Here is a 21,729-nt window from a genome sequence, read left to right as displayed (position 1 = left end):
TTTAGATCTTCTTTTTTATATTGACGTTCAGAAGCGTACATTGTTACCAACGGGATTAAATAAATTTTGATCTTATTTCTTACAACTGAATACAACATCTTACTAATAATGAAACCATTATTGAAATCGGTCCAAATTTCAATTTTAGGTAGAGTTATTATGTTACGTTATTTGAATTTTGTAACTGTTTAACGCCTCTTAAAATAGTCGCATGATGCGAAACTTTATCTGCATGAATCATCTAACACAGTATACGATCGGTTTTTCCAGTTGATTGACATTATTATCATTTTAAAACATGACCTTTATCAACACATTCTTTGATTATCATAAATATAAAGGTTTTTGTTGACAAGGTATAGCCGTATGTATACCTAATCATCAAACGTAGACATCTAAATAGAAATAAGTGTGATCTTACCTATTTGGTTGTTGACTTTATCATCTGCTTTATGTCGAAGCCAGTCTTCATAACCTTGTTTGACAGCTGTCACGAGCACCATAAAACTCAATGGCGCTATGCTAGTAAAGGGTGATACGGGACTATCTGCAACAATTACATAATATATATTTTTTGGCGGCAAACGGGCAGTATGCTTATTCATTAATCTGCCAGAAGCCTCGCATTTGCCGGCTTTACAAGAACACGCTCCGTTCCTGAAGGATTCTAAGTGATTTTGCTTAGGATATACTTCAATATACTGATAGTGCGCGATAGTTACTTAAAAAACGCTCAGTTGTGAAACGACGGACAACGTGGAATTACGAGATTGGTTATCGTATCCCAAAATCACTGAATAGCTCAATATTCTCAAAACTCTGTTTGATACACGGTACCATATTTTAAAATAACAGAATCACAATTGTCAACTTACCAATAACAATAGCGATAACGGTGACGAACAAGAAGTAAAAATTGACAACTCTACGGAACTGCTCCATTAAGTTCTTGGGCAGAAACATAAGAAATGTGTATTTGGATGTTTTGATCATGTTGTGTTTTTTCTTTCCCTGGTCCACTACGCCTACTTCGATAAGACGCGTCTCCGAGATGTCGGTCACCTTTTTCGGCTGAAATAAAAAACAGTAAATTATATTAAGATTTAAAGCATATTTATCCTAAGTGGAATTGTTCACATAATTGTTTTATGTGTTGCTAAAATATACATAGAATGTTAATATCAAAATAGGTTTGAAATGAAATACATAAATATTTCTAAGTACGAAAATTTCACGCCTAGGTCCCATTTCCGGGTACAACGATTGAGTAAGTATACAAAAAATTGCCCTCATAAGTGCACTCTACAGCAAATACATTTTTCCGAACAGCAGAAGGCTCTAGGTTAAACTAATTCAAGGTGAGAGCGACCAGCCCGTGAGACACCACACATCTGTTTTAGAATCCCAATAATTATAAGAATAATTGTCATATACATAAAAAATATTAGCAAATTCATAGAAAATTACTTGGTTAATGCTTTACTTTATGAATTTGATTGTAACTGGAGGAAATATAGTTTTAGCAAAAATTCCTATATAGGTATATATATCTACAGAAATTTAAAAGAATATCACGAAAGTTATTCGTTTGTTGTGTTGCATATGAATTGCTTTACAGGATAAAATACTGATAAATAAAGCATTACTCGGTTTCAGGTCCTCTTAAAATTTCGAAACAAGGTGTTGCTAATGACTATAAAATATATTGGTATTTGTAGACAATTAGATAACGAATGTTTAATGGCTCTAACTATCACGACATCGACTTAATATGACTGGCAATTTTGAGACAATGTGCGTATTGAATCAGCAATACTCACGTAACTACATTCACAGTAAAATAGAAATTAAGGAATAGTGGATGAGTTGGTTATTTATGATATATTAAATTATACAAACAGACAGTTTCTTTCGCGATATACCATTGTCTAAGTGCATGGTCGTTGCATACGACGTAGTTCTCACGGCATCATTCAGAAATATAACATTTATTGCTATAATTTATTGGAAACGTTTTAACACTCATTTTACAAACTCGTGCCAGCTTTCTGTTTTAATATTAATGAAATGCCCTTGGGTAAGTTTGGAAGTTAAAACCTTTATCTTCAGCTCATTTAATTATCCATCAGGCACAAATTGGGAGCCATACATACGTAGATATTTATCGAATATGGAATGCTTTAAATAGGTTGATAAAGATTCGAATATGGAATGGTAAAAATTTACAACACTGGGAATTTCCTTCTTTTATTAAATACTGTAGTAATGTCCTGATTTTTGCGTCATGAGAAACTAATTTCAAAGTTCAGACCATTCACCTTATCCAAATTGAACAAATAGAAACATTTAATACGGTAAACTAATTCTGATTTGTATCGGCATTTATATATTCAGAAATACGATAAGACTTTCAAAAATGACATTACTAAGTAACACGGCTGATCTTTTATCTACTATTTCCAGACAATGGCGTGCGGTCGTCAACATTATGACTATTTTTATGTAAGGTCAGTCGTCAGTTACTCGTCGTATTTGCTGTCCTTCTCCCTATATAAAAATATGTATATTATTATGGCAACGGGGGCGATGGCTGGACATGGCGCGGCGGCGGGAGAGTGACGTGTCGATCGCGCGATTGGTAAATCAGTTGACGTTTGTGTCCCGTGCTGTGTACGATGCGCAAACTTTCCCCCACTCCCTTGTTTAATGCTCAAGAAGTTTGCCGGTATCTGTACCTGTGGTGACTGGTCACATTCAAAATCTGTGATGATATTATTAATTTGAAATTTCATTCGATTCATCTTGGATGTACCTTGTTGAATGCTGTTCTTGCTATAATATAAGTACATGCTTCTATTTCGCAATGTTCACTGCTTATAGAAGCTTAACTAATTATTTATATCCTGTCATGTGGAGCAAGATGAAATAATAATCTTGAAAAATTTGGTGAGCTAAAAGTGTGTCGTAAAAGCTTTTATTTCTAGGTTAGTTAACACGCGATTGAAGGGTGAAGGAAAACATGGAGAAGAAACTGGCATGCTTTACCTAAACATACGACGTGTGTTAGGCATAGAAGGCTGATCAAATATTATCCTATTTTTCTTTTATCACAAAACAGATTCAGAAATCTGAGTCATACCATTCCAAATTTTCTATCAGTATCATTGCGGATATTAACATAAAAAACATGTTATCTAGATTATGTATCGTAAAAATTACATTACCTACGTAGCCATAAAGCCATAAGAAACGCCTTTTGTTTGCTAAATTGTTATTATTATTCCAACGTAAATTATATAATAGATGCTATCCCGATACCTAAAACTTTTACGTTAAATATAATTTTAATAAATTATATCTAAATTACTATATCTCCATGGTGTAGGCATTATTGCGATACAAATAAAGTGCGCTTCGATGTTTGTTCTAAATAAGCAGGGCAACATTGGGCCTATAATATATTAATAAAAAAACAAACAAGTTTAGTCTTATGTTTAATATACATAACAATATTGGTTAACAGCACCGTTTGTCACACAAATTCCTCAACTTTAAATTCTCTTGTCGTTATCGCTACATGTATTGTATAAAATGTTATAGGGATTTCACCTAGGGGAGGCGTCTCATAATCAATCAAAATTCAAAATCCAGACTAAGCGTGAACTGTAAACTCCCTATCAAAACTTAACAAAGTTTTGTTTAGCCTTAGATCATAGTAATCTGTATGTACCAAAGAATGCTATTTCAATTTTATAAATGGGATTAACCATAAACCCCCAATACCTGAACCCGTAAAATCCATACAATGTACGGACATTAAAAAATAAGCCTATATGTGACAGCCAGACATGGTAATATGTAGCATTTCGATTGAGATGCTATCATACCGTAAAATTCAAAAAAACACAGGAGACAGTTATATTATTTCGTGTTGCGTGACCGATCCGTAATCAGCAGTGATTTAATAAAGATAATTATAGTCATTTGTATTTTAAATATTGTATTAATTCACATAACATGCGTTGATCGTTATCAAGTGTGGAAACATGATATACCACTTATAATTACAATCGCATCCCCCAGAATTCTTTGTTTACATCTGAATAAGTGATGAAATTTGATTTCGTAACTTTGGCTTTGCACCATACACGAAAACGGATTAATGTGTGATTTTGATTTAATATACTAAAATAGTAAAGTTCGCATATTTGAACACTAATTTCAAATTAAAGTTTTAACAAAACTTACAGATTTTATTTATTTTCTAAGTAAAGAAACTTTATGCAGGAATTTTATATGCGAGCGATTCCTTTATTGATTATCTAAAAACATTATACTCGTATTATGCAAGCCAAACAATAAAAAACTTACGCGCCAAAACGTGACCAATAGACAACACGAAAGTAGACATTCTTGAAGTCGCTGAAAAAAGTTTCGCACAGATACATAATTCCTCATCATAACTTCACTTCACTAATCATATTTAAAAAACACAGGTAATTCAGCCTTTTAATGCGACAATGAAAGAGTGACTGAACATATCTTATCAAATACATGATATCAATGAAAAACGTGGTTCGACAGATTAGCCTAGACCTTCATATCAATTTCTGTGGCTAAGCTATAAAAATCTACAAAGATATTTCAAAGTAAAAACACTGGTTGCAAATCATCTAAATTATGACTGCATCTAAAAATTTAAAATTCAATTATAACGGACAACCAGATATTAAGGTTAATTACACTCATTAATATAGGTAATTGACGAAACCTTTGTAAAACTCATTAAAATTCAACAGTCAATATGGGTGAAAAGATTATTTGTTTAACTTCTGTCTGATAGTGCAATTTATATTTTCTTTATAATAACTTTTTACATGAAACAAAATGCCATCCTTATTTAGTTCAAGTTCTATGTCTTCATTTTCTTTTATTATAAATAGTTACAAACTATGGATTATAAATTTAAATGGTGACATATACGAGCAACTATGCAAAATAGTTTGTCTTGTATGGAAAGTCGTGCAAAGCGTAAAATATAGAAAGTAAATATAGGTAAAATAATTAAGAACGTTTAATAAAAACTAAACCACAATTTGAGGAACATTATACAATTTATTGTAACATAACTGAAATTCTTTCATGACATATCTTAAAAATATTTTTAAAAATATTCTAATAAACTTAACGCAAAACTATTCATCTACCCTTGTCACTCACGCAAAATAGTTCGTCTACCACTTAGTTGTGTCGTCTTTGCTCTCAAAGACAGCCTTAATGCGAAGAGGCATGGTTGCAACCAACGCTGCACACTCCTCAGGCGTAATTGACTCCCAGACAGGCAAGAGTTTAGCCTTTAAGTCGCTCTTCGGTCTTGATGTATTTTTACGGAGACGTTATTCATTTTCCACCATAGGGTTTCGACAAGTCCGGGCTGTTAGAAGGCCATTCGATTGTTCGGATGCTTTTCGCCAGTAGCAGTCCAGTAGTTGTCCTTCCAGTATGGCAATGCAAATGAAATCTTGATGCATAAGTGACGGAATAGAGGAAAGTAAATTCTCTTCCTTAGGTTTTGATACCTTGCAGTATTGATAAAACCATCCATAACAATAATAAATAATCTTTATTTCTTCTCTCACATATACATACATGGTAATTATGATTAAACTAAGATGATAACATTTGGAAGTGTATGTGAGAGAGTGGTCTCTGTAACAGGAGACCTGAGTGACAGATAGCCAGCCTCTCCATCACCGGATCGGAACACGTACAATCAGGTCATTGTCATAAGATACAATAGAAGAAAATAAGTAAGTGCTAAAAGAAAATATTGAAAACGGAGTCGTAAAAATAAATTTGGTGTATGTATGCGTGCGTGTGTGTGGGCGAGTGGGTGTGTTACAGAGTAACATTTATTAAATCTTCTGTTTCATCATAAGTCTTCAGCCAATTAGTAACCGCTTTTACATTCATATTTAGATAGTGGGTAAAAATAAACCTAAACTGCATAAGAGACGCACTTTAACTTAACGCACGAAACTTCACTTTGCGTTTGAGACGATCAGAACTGTTCCGAATCACTTTTTTCCTTTCATCGCCGACTGTCACTCCACATGAAGTATCCCACTGATCGGAAGTCCAATTTAAATTATCACGAGCAAACTTCAACCTCGTTTTCATGTACAGCAGTCAACAGTGGTTTCTCCTTAGGGGTGTAAAATCCGTAACCCATTCTATTTAGGACTCTTTTGCTAGTATCAACTGAGACGTCTTTGTGAATCAGGTACTTCCATTGCACCGTGAGTACTCCAGCCCGAGCTCAACGATTATTTTTGATAATTTTCTTCAGGATTCTGTTTTCTACTGCACTTGTGATGCGTGGTCGACCAGTTTTCTTCGAAAAAGAAGTCGTACTATTCTTTTTATAGTGCTGATAGATTGGACTCTAGACCTCTAGTATCAAGTCTTTAGATATTTGGTAACTTGATTTGCCAGTATCGACCCCACAAACTATTCGCTTTCGAAGCTCTTTACACATTTGGGTTTGCCACGACCCATTGTTATTTCAAACCTAATGAAAAATACACAGAATTACTTTTACAAATTTAAATTATGCAACATAATTGTACAAAGAAGGAATAATCTTATTTAACTCACCGATAGACGAACTCTTTTGCATCGATTAACAATTAGACGAACTATGTTGCTTATAACTTCTACGAATTTAAAACAGAATATGTATACATTTAAAAATCTAAAATAGTTTATTGGTTCATAATTAAAAAAATGCATAAGTAACGCGACATGTGATTTTATATAGATATACAAAAATAATGAAGTTAGAAAAATCTCACACTAGACGAACTATTTTGCATCGGGGCTCGTAATCTTATCAGCTGATCATCTAGAATTAAGTACCTACAGGACATAGACAGACGTATTAAAATATTTTACTGTGTTTACCGAACATCTAATGTGAGGATATATTAAATTTGCCAGTTGTCAAACTTATTGTCACACTTATCGTTATTGATTTCCGGTAATTTTGAAACATTCAGGCCTTCAATGTAGATTATGTTTGAAGGTATACCTGTATAACTGACAATATGTACAAAATAGGTGTGATGTTTTTCCATTAAGTTGCAACAACATTAACAAAAAATTATATATAGTGTGTGTGTATGGCTATGAGTGTGTGTAAGTGTGTCTGTGTATGTCTTATTACTTAATTGTTATTCTAATAAACTTAAACTATTATACTATAAATTATTACATAACATTTAACATAAAATTTAGTGTCAACTTTATACTCAACTATTTTATTATGGTTAGCATTTTTTCTGTATCCTCATAGTTGAGGTCCAGTAGCCACAGTGCAACCGTCTACTTGCACTCATATTTTGTTAGGGGATATATGGAGAGGGGAGTGTTGACCTTATTAGATAAGTAATCCCCCAAAATACAAAATAATTTCTGGGCAAAAATTGTGCGAAACGGTTTTGTAGTACAAACTGTGCCTTTTCTACGCTTATTATCTTTGAGGTATTGGTCGTAGTTGATAAGCGAGTATTTGCCTAGAATTGTGGCAAGAATGAACATTTGGCGGGCAAAGAGCACCTTCCAATGTTTATATATCTCTGCCGTGGGACAAATGAAGGGAAGGAAAGCACTAACCTTGAGTATTGCCCTCTGAGGTCTCTATAATTTCAAAAAGTGGGATTTTGCGGAGCCACCCCATGAAGAGATATAATAGCCCAGAATGGAATGACATAGTGACAAGTAGACAGTTTTTATTAATGGGTGATTAGCAATGAGCCTCAAAATTTTGATCAATTTTCTTATTCTATCTGTCAGTCGGTCAACTTGAGCTTGAAAATTAAGTTTGTAATCTAGCAGGACTCCCAAGTACTTCACACAGTACATGCGGAGTTGAGTTATAGACCGCTGCAGTGCGATTTGGTTAGACATGAACCAGCATGTGACATAAGTGCAAAACCAGAAGGAATTTCACGCTTTGTTATTGCGAAGGTCATGAATTTGGTCTTTTCAGTGTTAAGGGACAGAAAAGCCATATAGCTCATCAGATACCAAATTCAGAGCATTAGAGTCTGAGCATGTTGAAACGCCTCAAACTAATCTTGATTATAACATCAAGACTACGTCATCAGCAAAGGTCACAACTTTTCCATTTCTAAAATTCATCCCACATAATTCATTGATGTAAATGAGGAACAATGTGGCTCCAAGAACACTGCCCTGCGGCACCAACTCGATTTTAGTTTAATTCACCGTCCTCACGTGGAAAAGGATTACGACAGAGATAGTGTCAAATGCTTTGCATAAGTCAATGACTTTTTTCCTCCTGTCCATATTCCCAACTATAAAATCGGTCAAGAAATTAACTTCGTCATCAGTGGACCTACCCGAACGAAACCCATATTGTGAGTATGAAATATGGAAGGAGATAGGCGTATACGTCTACAAGGCCTATGTCACTTCCCTTGTAGATAGGCGTTATGAGAAATTTCTTGTAGATGGCTGGCAACACACCTTTTTCCATGAAGAGGTTGCATATGTAAGTGATAGGTGATACCAAAACTTCGTTATGTTGTTTGAGGAGTCGGCCAGATATCAGATCATTTATCTCACAGATTCATCACCAATCTACTTCTGGTTTGTCAGTGGGCATGAGGACAAGAGAATATGTTATTGGGGGTGGTGTAGTGTTAACATAGGAAACCATTACCTAGGCCAGTAGCAATGTTTTTCCCCACATTTGCAAGGAATTAATTTATACTGTTAACTTTTTCTTGTGGATTACAATTTTTCAAAAGTTCTATAGATGACAATTAAGTCTTTTTCGATGTAGTAACATTATTAATGGTCTCCCAGTTTCCTACTATTTTATTATATTTAATCATTTCATCCGTTTCATATGCACGCCTAACCTTTTTAAGTAACTAATTATATAATTTTCTGTATCTTTTATATGTCATTGCTAAAGTTGGGTCAGCAGGGTTCTTTAGTTTCGTTCTTTAGCCTAATTTAGTTTCTGGCACAACATTTTTTTTGACTTTATATTCAAAGACCTTTCTATATTGCTGATTTATAAGAAACATAAGAAAACAATATAAAAAGATAGATTATAATCCAATAGGTGTGATGGGTATATAATTTGAGGATGTATATTATAAGGAATAGATTTTGGAAAAAATAGACTCACCTTTGATGTTTGAGCACCAGATTTTAATGAGAATATTAAAATCATAAGCCATACTTTGAAGAGAGTTGTAAATTTATTAGTGGAGTGATGAGTCCTAGGAATGTTACAATAATATTCTTAGATTCACTTAAGCTAGATAGTAATTGATAAGTGTGGCATGGATGCATAATGAAGAATGGTCGGCATAATACTGGATGTTCCTGTTGGGTTATAACAGAATAAAAATCCTTTTGGTTTATCCTGAAAAAATATGACAGTACTTATTAAAGATTTACTAACTATATTTTTATCTATATGGTTTTTAACCTAAGTTCAGCCTTTTTAATGGTAGTTATAATATGCAACTTGTTAAGATTGACTTAGTAAAGGAAAGAGGATAAATTAACTTTAATATACAAACTCACTCTGTAAAAGATATTTTTCTTATATCTTCCAAATTCAATATCGTTCCTGTAGAATCCCATATATTAAAACTAAATGTGGGTACACCATAGCTTAAATGGTAAAATATAACAAATTCTGTTTTAAACAATTGTCCTTTGACATTAATAAAAGTGTTCTTCTGAATATAACTTTTACAAATATCCAAGTTTTCGTACAATATCCAATCATCATGAAGTAGATTAGATGTTTCAATAAAGGCTTTTGCTGAAGATAAAAATCCTTCTGCAGTTAATTCATATGCCATCTTCCATGTAGTGTTAGAAGCGTAAATTATTATTAAAATAAGTGTATAATATAATAAGTATGCAGTTTCTTTCTTCCTACTAGAAATATAATAAATTCAAAACTGTTTTATTAACATTTTTTAATCGCATTTTAATATAATGTAATTAGCGCATTCAGAACTGTAAATTACAAAATACGTACGACCTAAGTCCTAACCTTACAGACGAATTAGAAAGTAGATCAGGCTCCAGAGACCTGACGAATACGGAATAACTAACAAAACAATAATCACAAAGAGCACAGACTAAGTGAAATAATATATACTTGGAATAGAGAGCCATCTTACAGCTTTTTTTGTCATATCTTAGTCTTTACGTCATTGTGAACATACGCCATCTCTTATCGATATCGAAAACTAAATATATGTATGTGTGTGTGTACCAACATATAGCTTTGCACTATAAGAGGTAGAGAATTAGGTATAAGTACTACAATGGTATAGATTATATAGGAATATATTATATAATCTAGACCATAGTAGTAATTGTATCTAGTTCTTATTAGTTTAATCAATATTGAAGTTCGAGAGTAGACTAACTCATATTGGTTGTATTACAATATTTGTAACTGCTTAACTTCAATACCCATAAACTGACAAAAATATTTATTTACCTATATGATACAATTAATTAAATAAAACACCATTAACAAAAACGAAATATTTATTTCTTAAAATGTTTGTGTTTGTTGAAATATTTTTCGGCGAAAGATTTCATTTGAACATCACCAGAGTAGGTCAATTTTCCACATAATATTTGGTTGATTGACCTGCACCAAGACATATATTAAGACATTCAGTGTCATTTTTCAAACTTTTTTTGAGAGCCTCTTTCTGTGATACACATTTTAAGGGAAATGACACAAATATGTACATTTTTACCGTACCTTTTACAGCAAGCACACTTTGGAACATTTTTTTTTAATGTGTCACACATACACTTTGTATTTCCTTAAAACATTGGTCTAAATCGAGCGATGGATAATTTAGAATTTTGAAGATTGGAATTGAAATAGATAATTGAGAAATATTCCTCGCCTAGTTGAAATTTCTCGTAAGCATGAAATCAAAATATTTTTGGGACAACATTTTCCATAGCTCTTGCATACCTTCAATCGTTTTAATGAATTTTTTTATTGATGGTACAACCAATTTATCCACACGTATTTTATTTCCTTCTTTTTTTTAAGCTATAAAATTTGACACTTTTTTAAAGTTGGAGTGCTTTTGGCCACAGCTGATGATGACATGAATTTTTTTTTACAGGCACTTTAAAGATTTTCCGATTTGGCACATGAAGAGTGCTACAATTCTGAGAATTAAGCAAATTTACGATTATAGGGAAGAACGGAATTATTTGTCGGCATGCCTGAGGTAGTACTCCTCGGGCTGCCAAATGCTCCGCCGCAACAGCTACGATGTGGCTGAATGGTTTTCACGCGATTTTTTTTTATATTTGCTATATTAACTAATATGTTCCTCTGTTAATTTCTGCAGGAATCGGAGTTCTCCAAATGCTTTATCGGCAGCATACAGTAGTTCAATGTATTCCCATTTAATGAATTTCTGTTTTTGGTCTTCAAGGTCAATATAAACCAAATCTTTGGTAAGAAGGTTATTCCTCAGCCCTTTTAATAAATGTGGAACATCATAAATGAGATAATTTCCTTTGTTATCGGCCACAAACTCATTAATGACACTCACATTTACTGTGCTTTGGTCACACACAGTACATAAAACGGTCAAGCCAATTGCTTGCACATTTTTGATAACTTCCTGTATTATTACTTTCAATTCATCTTTGTTCAGGTTACTAGTGAAATAATAAGCGACAGATTGTTTGTACCTTTTTTAATGCCCTTCACTATGAAACAGTGCACAGTTTATCTTCGCGAGGCAAATCATGCACTACTGTTTTCAATTATTCATAAATGACTTTATTGATGCCCGGCTTTAGTTTTATTTCAGAAATTAATCTTTTCAAACATTTTGCTGATGGCAATGTAAAATATTTTGCCATCAAGGCATAACACATGGGACTCCTCTTATACAAAGACAAGTACAATACCTTACCGTCATACCTTTAACTACTTTTTGAAAAGTAGTGTTGGCATCCAGTTTTTCGGCTTTTGCAAGCCGCGCCTTAAATGAATGACCACTTTTTCGCACTGTGTAGATTTCTCTTCTCAAGTTATAAATTTGTTTTTGGTGCTTTGGTCTATGGTTGCTATACCTATTGACTGTCAATTTGGACGGCGCTGTTCTTTCCGAAGCTGTAACAAAAAAATATAAATAAAATTAACCCTCGCGCAATAAGGGTTCTGTATCTATAAAAACAGCAAAAAATATAATGTCTATGGTATGGGAGCCCACTTAAATAAATATTTACTGATGGCTAAATAAATATTTAAGGGGGCTCCCATACAATAGACATGATGACCCTCCTACAAGGGGGTTGCTACAGACGGCAAAAAAAGCTCTTCACTGGCACTCTCCCAAGAAACGACTCTGTGTGCCAGCCTTCCTTTCGCAAGTCAAGTCACAACTAACTGGAAGGCGTATAGCCAGCAAACTCTATGATTAACTTAACACATTATTCCTTAATTGACTATAAAGACTAAAATATGATATCACCAACCTTTTGAAGATCTTTTCTTGCAATAACCATGGTCCAGCATTATAGCAGCACATTCTGACTGCCTTTTTGATGATCTTTTCATGTTGTGCTTAACATTCTGTTGAGTGGTTACAGCAGAAGTAGATGCTGAGCCACCGGCAACTGAAATGATGTCAGGTATCTCGATTAATTATTTTAATAAAAATAATGTGTTATGTGTGTGTTTGTGCAATATAGCCCTTGCAGCACTCCACTTCTTATACAAAACCGTAAGAGGATATGATACTTTTGAAAAACAGGTATTTTATGAAAGTATTGCTGTCGCAATGACCTCTATAGCTAAACAAACCCATAGCGAAAGGGGTAGTTACACTTTGGCATGTTTTTACCTACACAAAATGGACAAAATCAAGGATTTGTATTCCTTATACGAATCGTATCCTTCAATATATAGTTAGATTTATAACAATCTGGCCTCTGCCTTCCTTATCCAGATGCTACCAGCCACCTGTTTTCCAGGCATTCATTGAGGGGACATGCTTGTTTGAGATTTCTACATAAGAACTCGTCTACAAGTACAGTAGCAGTCAGTTGTCTCTTAGTACTCATTCAAAAAGCTATATGGTTATTACCTGATAAGGATGACTTAATATTGATATTTTTAATTGTGCAGCTGGTGGTAGCTTTGTCCTGGTATATGTACAAAAGAGTAATAATATTATGTTCAGAAATTATGAAATTATGAAAGAAGAACCAATGTCAATACAGAAGCTATTAAATTAATTGTTATTGCTGATTGATAGAGAAATCCAGTAACATAAACATAAAAAAGAAATACAGGCAAATTGTAAATCTCTTTTTTTGTAGTCCCTTAAAAACTAAATTATTTTAATTACCGGCGTCTAATTGGGTGTTCAGTTCCATTTCCTGACTGACCATTTCACTAGGGTAAGGAAGTTTTCCATAAAAGCCTAAAAAAAAGTGGAACAATTAACCTTTTCATAGAGGAATAAGTAAGACAATGAAAATTCAATTGCTATTGATGATATACTGGTTTCTCAACCATCCAAGGGTTAAGTAAATTAATTAATATTTCAATTACTTACCATTCAAATGAAGAGATGGAGTGGCTAAAGCATTGAATTGGTTATTACGATTACAATCTCAGTCGCTGAAATCAACATCAGAAACTTTTTTCTTTTTTTTAAATCTCTTCATTAGTAAATCCAAAATCACCAGTAAGATTAACCCAAGAATTCAATTGCTGGCGGAATCTTTTAGGGTTTGGAAATGAATGAAGGCTGGCATCTGCAAAATAAGATAAAATATGCATATCAATATGTTGATAAAGTTTTGAGATTCAACATAAAATCATGAAATAATATGTTTCATAGTGGCTTTGTGTACTGAAATATTTTAAATTTCTGCTGTTGCTGAGATGGAGAAGACCACGCAATTTCGTATTTAAATAATTCATTCTGTAAATATGTATTTAAACAATAGATTCATAAACATAAGCACCTATGCCTGTAATCCCTTACTGGATAGGCAGGGATGCATTGCTTTATTACAACAAGTTTGCTTAAGATGTATATCTTAAATTTATTTCCAGGTATTTTCGTTACTTTGTCAGATAATTTATTATATAGCCCTATAAATTAAGCGCTTTTAGGCAAGGAAAGGTCCCGGAAAGATAGGTTGTTTTTGTTTCTGGAATCGATTATGTGATTTGTGATACAGGTAGTATCCATAGAATAGTCCGAAGTTTTTGCACATCGAAATGAGCCCTTTGGGGTGGCGGATCGCAAGGAGAGGCATATAGATCTAGCAATTAACTATAATAATCTGAATAGTAGACATGCCTTAAAGGCTGACTTACCTATGTCTGCATGCAATCATATTTCGTAAAGTATGCTACTAAGACTGTTTCCTGCAAGCAGATAATATATGGATCTCCACTTTCCGTGGTATTTCGATCGCTTAGTTTACACTTCTATACTTTCTATTATAGTAAATGCATCACTTACCACTAGGTGAACAACCAAACACACATCGTTTAGGCATTGTGACCAAAATCACAAAAATACCACGAAATAGCGTCCTTTCGAAGTCTTAAAACACCAATTTACACTATACAACCGAGTGCAGAATTCCGATAGTATGCCAGAGAAACTAAAAGCTCGACTCGAGGTGCTCTTGAGTATCTCACAATACAGAAAACAGGATAAAATACGAAATGAACTACAGCAAATGGTTACGCAACAAGCAGGAGTCAGTTTGTAATTTGAAATTTTTGTTTTGACACTTTTGCCGTTGGGAGTTGGCACCTGATATAACATTATTTTTCATGTGAAATTTTTGAAAATATCCTTTAGAAATATTTTTCTAAATTGCATAATTTAGTTAAATTGAATTATTTATTTACTCAATCTGCCTCTAAATATGCGTAAAAGTAGTAAATCAAAGTAGTTTTGAAATGTTTCAAATGGTAATCACATTTTTCATTAAAGCGGCATCTCTTGAGCACAGTAGAATCTAGGAAATCGTCTATAGAGGACGCTACCATCGAAAGAAAAATCACGTTGTATGAGACTGATGGTGAAATACTTGCAAGGAGTATATTAAATATACTATGTACATTAGATTAGAGATAATACTTGTCTAGAAATATACTTTATATTGTTGTTAAAGTTTTGAGGCCGAACTGAAGAGGGCGTGATCATATTTTAGGTAAAAATTCTAAAATACCTTCTTTTCTTCCCTACAGAGGTGTGTAATAAAAGTTATAACAATGTACATATATTCATTTGTACACTTTTAAAAATAAATTTACTTAAATAATACATTTTTTTTAATTTAATTTAAAATTATATAATTGTGTAATGAATTTAATTAAATTTAACAATTAATGTTTTGTATAACATGTTATTTTTTTATAACATTTAACGTTTCAAGTAAAATTAACTTTTAACCACACTTCTACGATATTAGCACTCTTTGGTTTTATTCCATCACAATTCCTAATCTGTGGCCGGTGGCGGCTTGTTTACTGTGTTAAATGTTTTGGGTTTACAATTTTTTTAGTCTTTCCTGAAATTATTACTAATATTTATGAGATATATATAATGTCTATTATATTGATTCTATAGAAATTCTCTACCTATTAATATAGTAAAAATAAGATTCCTTAGTTACCATGAATCTTGAACTACTTGGTAAATATTTTGAATACAATTTTTTTTAATGCTTTATTCAATTCATTAAATTAGATCATATTTGTTTCAGAATCGTTTGGTCAGAATTATCCAGAGGTATGTGGTCTTTAGACAGTACGACATGTTAAATTCATGTGTGTGATAAATTAACCTTCAGGGTTATGTTTACTATTTGATTTAAACTTTTTGCAGGAGTTTGATGGTGCATTAGATTCTATATCTTTAGCAGCAACTTGTGCATTCAACAGACGTGGTACGTTATTGGCCGTAGGATGCAATGATGGAAGAATATTTATATGGGATTTCCTGACCAGAGGCATAGCAAAATCCTTATCTGCCCATGTATATCCAGTGTGCAGTTTAAGTTGGTCCAGAAATTGTAAAAAGGTTTTGTTATTATTACCTACTCCTACCTAACCTAGTGTAATATGTAAAGTGATCACTATAAAAGTAATTCAAGTTTAAAGTTGTTATTTTTTATGTAGTAAGTATGACTAATAAAACATATTATTTATGACAACACTGATACTTAATAGCAATCATTTTAGCTAAAAAAAACTTATTCTTGATGTGCACTTAAATGATTTAATTCTCTGAAACATGTGTTTGATCAGTTAATTAGATTCTTAAGTTTGATAACCTACTTCCTCTACTCTTCAGACTTCATTAAATTATCTAAAAAAACTGCTTAGTAATTGTTTAATGTGATATGTTGCAGCTGTTATCATCATCAACAGACCATAATGTCTGTATATGGGATGTGTTATCAGGAGAATGTGAACAACGATATAGATTTCCAACTCCCATACAACGTGTTCAGTTTGATCCACGAAATGATAGACGTTTCCTAGTCTGCCCTATGAGGCATGCTGCGTTATTAGTGGATACAGAAGGGGGTCATAAAATATTACCAATTGATGATGATGTAAGTGAATAAAAGTGTAATAACACAGAGTGCATTTTCCTTTTATCAAATTAAATTAAAAAAAATTGGTTTACTGAAGATATTAAAAATATAGTGGTCATAAAAACAATTGTATAATGGTAATATAATAATTAGCATTATCAGGCTTAACTTTTATAGTAAGTTCTCAACTATTGTTGAGTCAGTTTACTATTGAAAGCATGGTATGTATATCAATTACTATTCCATTGGTAATTTCTTCGATAATCAAAAAATAAAATAATTTTAGGGTGATATTAATGTTATAGCTTCATTTGATCGTCGTGGTGACTATGTCTACACAGGAAATGCTAAAGGAAAAATTTTGATACTAGACTCACAGAAACTGACTGTTAAAGCAAGTTTCAAAATAACTGTTGGTACATCCAGCACAACTGGTATTAAAAGTATTGAATTTGCAAGACGAGGCGAGTGAGTATAATGCAGCTTATAAGAGATGACAAAATTTTAATGAGATAATCACTGTTTTTCTCATCTATTGTAGATTTTAAATATTAATAAGAGAGAAAAATGTCGAATAAAATAAGGTCTGATACATAATGTTTAAATTTTATAACAATAAAATATTAAGTTTGAGAATTAGTGTGGTATTTAATTTTACTTCAAAAGTAAAAACAATTTTGTTGATTTCCAGTTGTTTCTTGGTGAACACATCTGATCGTGTAATTCGTGTGTACGATACAAATACTGTACTCAAATGTGGTGTCAATGGAGAGCCTGAGCCTATACAGAAGCTGCAGGATCTTGTTAATAAGTATGTTTCGCTTAGCTATAGTATGGTAAAGCTCGGGAATAGTTTTCTGCTAAAAGCGCCATCTATGTTGCAAAATGTTAAATTCATAACAAATATTTACTTTTGTAACTAACAATTAATTCTAAATGTTTACCAGTGTAGCTTAAATATACATATTGATGGCTTTCCAATCATATTCATACCGGATAAACGATATTTCTCATGAAAATACAATTTGTATTGCTTGTATAGTATATTTTCTTTTAATTCCTCTTACTAGGACGACATGGAAGAAATGCTGTTTCTCAGGCGACGGAGAATATATATGTGCGGGTTCAGCCCGGCAACACGCGCTCTATATTTGGGAGAAGTCTATCGGGAACTTGGTGAAGATTTTGCACGGCACAAAGGGAGAGATGCTCTTGGACGTTGTTTGGCATCCCATAAGGCCTATAATCGCTAGTATAAGTGCAGGTAAATACAACTTTATATGAATTAAATAGATTGAAATATGTATCTGTAACCGATTGGTCCAGTCTGGTACAAAAAACTCTCAAAGATTTATGTGACCTTTGGCCATTCTCTAAGTAAGATACTATTAAGTTCAGCACAGTGCAGTTTCAGCATAAGTATTCTATATGTTTTATTTCATTGAAAGAGACGATTGAGTTTAAAGTTAAACATTGGACTGAATTATTTTTATATGTAAAGCGGTCAGTTTTATCTTCAATGACTATTTATTTATTTATCTTAAAACAAGCGATTAAGACAAAATGTTTATCACATTTTCAAAAATCGGATTGTATCAATTGAACTAAAGATGCTGTTGACCAATTATAATCAACCAAAAACAAATGAAACTCACTATTGCTTTCTTTTGTTTTACGTAAATATTATGGGTCTTTTACATTAATAAATATCACATAATCGGCTCCTAGTTGGCATCTTCCCATCTAGGCACTCCACTAACAAATTAGGTGACAAGTTTCACTTCACTTCACTTTCAAATTACTACACAGCCCAATTTTGTATGCAATTATTATTAGTTATACTATAATGTAGGTGTTGTCTCAATCTGGGCACAAAACCAAGTTGAGAATTGGTCAGCGTTTGCACCAGACTTCAAGGAATTGGACGAAAACGTTGAATACGAGGAGAGAGAGAGTGAGTTTGACGTAGAAGATGAAGATCGATCCGTGGACATGTGTGGAGAAAGCCGGGATGACGAGCAAGTTGAGGTAAGTTAAATCTCTAATGCTCATTTTAATAAAGATCATTGCCCGGCATTATATTTTTTTAATTTTCAGATATTAAAAAAAAAAAGATAATTACCTACTAGCTGCCCCCGCTAACTTCGTTTCGCTTTAATTAGATTTTTTACTTAGCTTACCTTTTTAGTAACTACATACTAACATATGGAATATTTTTCTATGCTACCCCTAGACTGTTCGCTTTTCGGAAATAAAAACCTATCTACTAAATGAAAAGACATTTTTTAATAGTTTTTACTATTTTACCAATTTTTCTCTCCATAAAAACCTTCAGAGTTCAAGGAATAAATTGAAAATACTCGAATTGGTCCAGACGTCTTCGAGTTTTGAGCTTAGAACACATTTTGCGATGAATTTTGATTTATAAGTTTATTGTTTTGTTGGTGACAAATGCTAGAAATTAGAATTGATAAAAACTAATTCATTATTAGATTACACTTCGATGTCTCCAAATAACACAACCGTAATAAAAAACATACGTCTCTATCTCTCTAATTATGTTTACCCTGTGATAGAGACAGACGATAACCTAAGTTAAAACGGTGCAAGACTACTTTATTTTTATAAATAGTCCTTTTGCAAAAAATGTTTTATAGGTAGACGTAACGACGTGTGAGCCAGTGGCTGCGTTCTGCAGCTCTGATGAAGAAGGGGAAGATGAGAATTTGTTAGCTTTCCTTCCTATTGCACCAGAAATTGAAGAACCTGAGGTAATTATATATTTTTCATTTCTTCTTTAAATGTTTCAGATTTCAAGGAATGACTAAAACTCTATAACCTTGTCCTGCATTCGCATAACTTCATACCTTCCTTAACTTCGTCATGGGTTCTATTCCAGAGACAATATTTTTTATGCCTCATTTCTGTAAATATAATTCTATTTGTATAGGACTGTAGTATGTCTACATTCAAAATAAATATAAAATAGTTAATACCATATACTGTAAAACCCGCTTAAGACGATTTCTCAGGGAATTTCCCTACCAACTCTACCAAACGAGTCTTAAGCGAGAAAGCGTATTATACGGGATAGAAAAATAAAACGTACTATATACAATTATGTATTATGTTCAAATTTTGGTATATATAGGTATTAAATTATACATTTATGAATTATAATAAATACGTATTGTAATTATAATTACATAATTAAAAATATTCACTTATTTTGGTTTGACAGAAAGATTATGATGCATTAGCAATTAAAAGATTTTCAACATAATTCAACTTTTGCAGGGCATCTTCGCTTTGATCCAAAGTAGTTACATAGTGTCTTAAATCATTAACAGCTGATAAAGCCTGGGCGTTTGACAAAAACGCAGTTGACACATCTTCGTCTTCATCGTTATCACTTAGGGCCTCGTTTTATGTCTCATTCACATTCTCAATAAGATCTTCAATTGATTGAATTTCGTATGGTGCTACATTGCCATCAATGAAGAATATCCAGGAAAACCGTGCAGTATCTTGGGTTCTTCACGTAAGGGCGGGGCGCCTTTCTGGGGGCTAGCGTTAGACCTCTCGGCTCGGGCTTGGGCGTATTAAACGGGATGGTGAATCGTATTAAGCGTTAAGAAATGTATGAAACTATGTCCCTAGTTGCAGAGACTGGCGTAAAGTGGCGTATTATGCGAGAAATCGTATTAAATGTGATCGTCTTAAAAGGGTTCTGCTGTATACTATTATTTGTAACCTTAATTATTGTGCACGCACCTATTATCGAGGCCAAGATTTGTTATAAATTCTTCCTTCTTTTCTGTTTTTGTTATCTATGTCCTTGTTGGCGCGGCTATAAATAAATAATACTATTCATTTTAATGGGGCCATTCAAGTATTACGTAAGCAGATTTACTGCAATTTATCACCCCTCCCCCCACCCGTCCTCTTGTCAGCAAAAGTAAGCAAAGCTCTCAAAAATAATCTTACATACACGTAATAATCTTTTGTAGAAATCCTCGAAAATGCGTTTCCTGTTCAAGCATAGACAATGTGTGGATTTTTACAAATAAAAAAGTATAAAGTTTCTGTTGGCTTAATCGCCAAATAAGAAAATCAAAGATCCCCTATATTGCTTTCGTATTACTTGATCGGCCCCAATGTTAATTTCGTCATACCTTGTATACATAGTGTAAATTCTATGTATCATTGCTCAAGTTTACGTCTTACTTGCTAAAATAACTCTACTTTAGTTGGTTGTACATAATGATACATTCGAACAACGACCTACTATAGTGCCAAAAATGTACATCCTTTAGCGACGCTATATCGCTCGCCGGTGAGAGAGATGTGTAATGCTCGGAAGTCAACTAGAATGTTCATTTATTTAACAAAATTGTTTTCTCAAAATAAATGTAAACCAAAGATCGGCGAAGACAATAGACTTACAATGCCGGTGATGGCCTATTTTTTATTGCACTTGCAGCTACAGCTTAAAGTAATACAGAGTTCTTTAAGTAAATTATCTACTACTGTTAAATTGAATTTATGTTTCAGGACGGCTGGGCAGCAACGCAAGAGACAGTCACACCTACAGAGACGCCAGAGAAACTGCAACCGGCTGCTAAGAGATCACGCACCAGTACTTACGATATAGCACTCAACATTGATCCGCCTGGTAGGCGAAAGATTCTATATAGAAGCAAACTATTCCCCAGTTTTTGAGTTCGTATTTTAAGTTGTTCTCGTCTTTCAGATCAACCGATGGCGTATGGAGGCAAGAATAAGCAAGCGGCCGGGAGTAAAAAGGTTGCTGGAAGGCCTAGGAAATGAATGTCAATAATAAAACGAATCTTATCAGCTAATAATGAGTTCTCATTTCTATAAAAATAACGTTCAACCTTTTATACGTTAGATTTTAAGTATTCGAAAAAGTGGTATTAACTTAATTCATTATTACTTCCCACTCAATCGAAATGATGGCGCTTGGTGTTTATATGAAACATCGACGTTAACTAATTGAAATAAGTTCTACATCTAGAA

The 21,729-nt window shown here is 33.1% G+C and overlaps 2 protein-coding genes and 1 long non-coding RNA gene across 6 annotated transcripts in view; 1 reads left to right on the top strand and 2 right to left on the bottom strand.

Annotated features, from left to right (window-relative positions):
• Nucleotides 1-9,535, bottom strand: part of LOC123720315 (phospholipid-transporting ATPase IF) — a 29,815-nt gene extending 20,280 nt beyond the window's left edge. For 2 of the 3 annotated variants that reach the window (XM_045676872.1, XM_045676871.1), the window contains exons 1-3: nucleotides 4,372-9,201; nucleotides 876-1,071; nucleotides 422-547 (exon numbers count right to left, since the gene is read on the bottom strand). In XM_045676872.1, coding sequence (XP_045532828.1) covers nucleotides 422-547; nucleotides 876-1,071; nucleotides 4,372-4,461 — 412 coding nt within the window. In that variant the 5' untranslated portion in view covers nucleotides 4,462-9,201. Of the gene's footprint in view, nucleotides 1-421; nucleotides 548-875; nucleotides 1,072-4,371; nucleotides 9,202-9,223 lie in introns of those variants that run through there. The other variant, XM_045676873.1, reaches the window with a different exon arrangement.
• Nucleotides 9,536-11,387: 1,852 nt separating this feature from the next.
• Nucleotides 11,388-14,837, bottom strand: LOC123720809. Of its 2 annotated transcripts, XR_006756093.1 has the most exons (6): nucleotides 14,595-14,837; nucleotides 14,447-14,497; nucleotides 13,674-13,875; nucleotides 13,464-13,538; nucleotides 12,589-12,729; nucleotides 11,388-12,223 (listed from the first exon to the last, which is right to left on the bottom strand). It is a non-coding gene; the product is annotated as an uncharacterized LOC123720809 (long non-coding RNA). The 2 variants fall into 2 exon arrangements; XR_006756092.1 differs by lacking the exon at nucleotides 14,447-14,497.
• A 771-nt stretch (nucleotides 14,838-15,608) lies between these two features.
• LOC123720686 (retinoblastoma-binding protein 5 homolog) lies at nucleotides 15,609-21,568 on the top strand. The gene is made up of 11 exons (XM_045677392.1): nucleotides 15,609-15,782; nucleotides 15,853-15,878; nucleotides 15,975-16,169; nucleotides 16,501-16,707; nucleotides 16,976-17,157; nucleotides 17,381-17,500; nucleotides 17,760-17,953; nucleotides 18,542-18,717; nucleotides 19,347-19,460; nucleotides 21,244-21,364; nucleotides 21,443-21,568. The coding sequence occupies exons 1-11, from the start codon at nucleotides 15,764-15,766 to the stop codon at nucleotides 21,517-21,519; spliced, it is 1,431 nt and encodes a 476-aa protein (XP_045533348.1). The 5' UTR covers nucleotides 15,609-15,763; the 3' UTR covers nucleotides 21,520-21,568.
• Nucleotides 21,569-21,729: the final 161 nt, after the last annotated feature.

This window comes from Pieris brassicae, chromosome 2 (genome assembly GCF_905147105.1).
Source record: "Pieris brassicae chromosome 2, ilPieBrab1.1, whole genome shotgun sequence".
Lineage (NCBI taxonomy): Eukaryota > Metazoa > Arthropoda > Insecta > Lepidoptera > Pieridae > Pieris > Pieris brassicae.
This window is presented reverse-complemented; position numbering and strand designations above follow the sequence as displayed.

Coding starts and splice junctions, on each gene's coding strand:
- LOC123720686 (XM_045677392.1), top strand. Junction 16,708..16,975: donor TATTACCAATTGATGATGAT/GTAAGTGAATAA, acceptor AAATAATTTTAG/GGTGATATTAATGTTATAGC. Junction 17,501..17,759: donor CTGCAGGATCTTGTTAATAA/GTATGTTTCGCT, acceptor TCCTCTTACTAG/GACGACATGGAAGAAATGCT.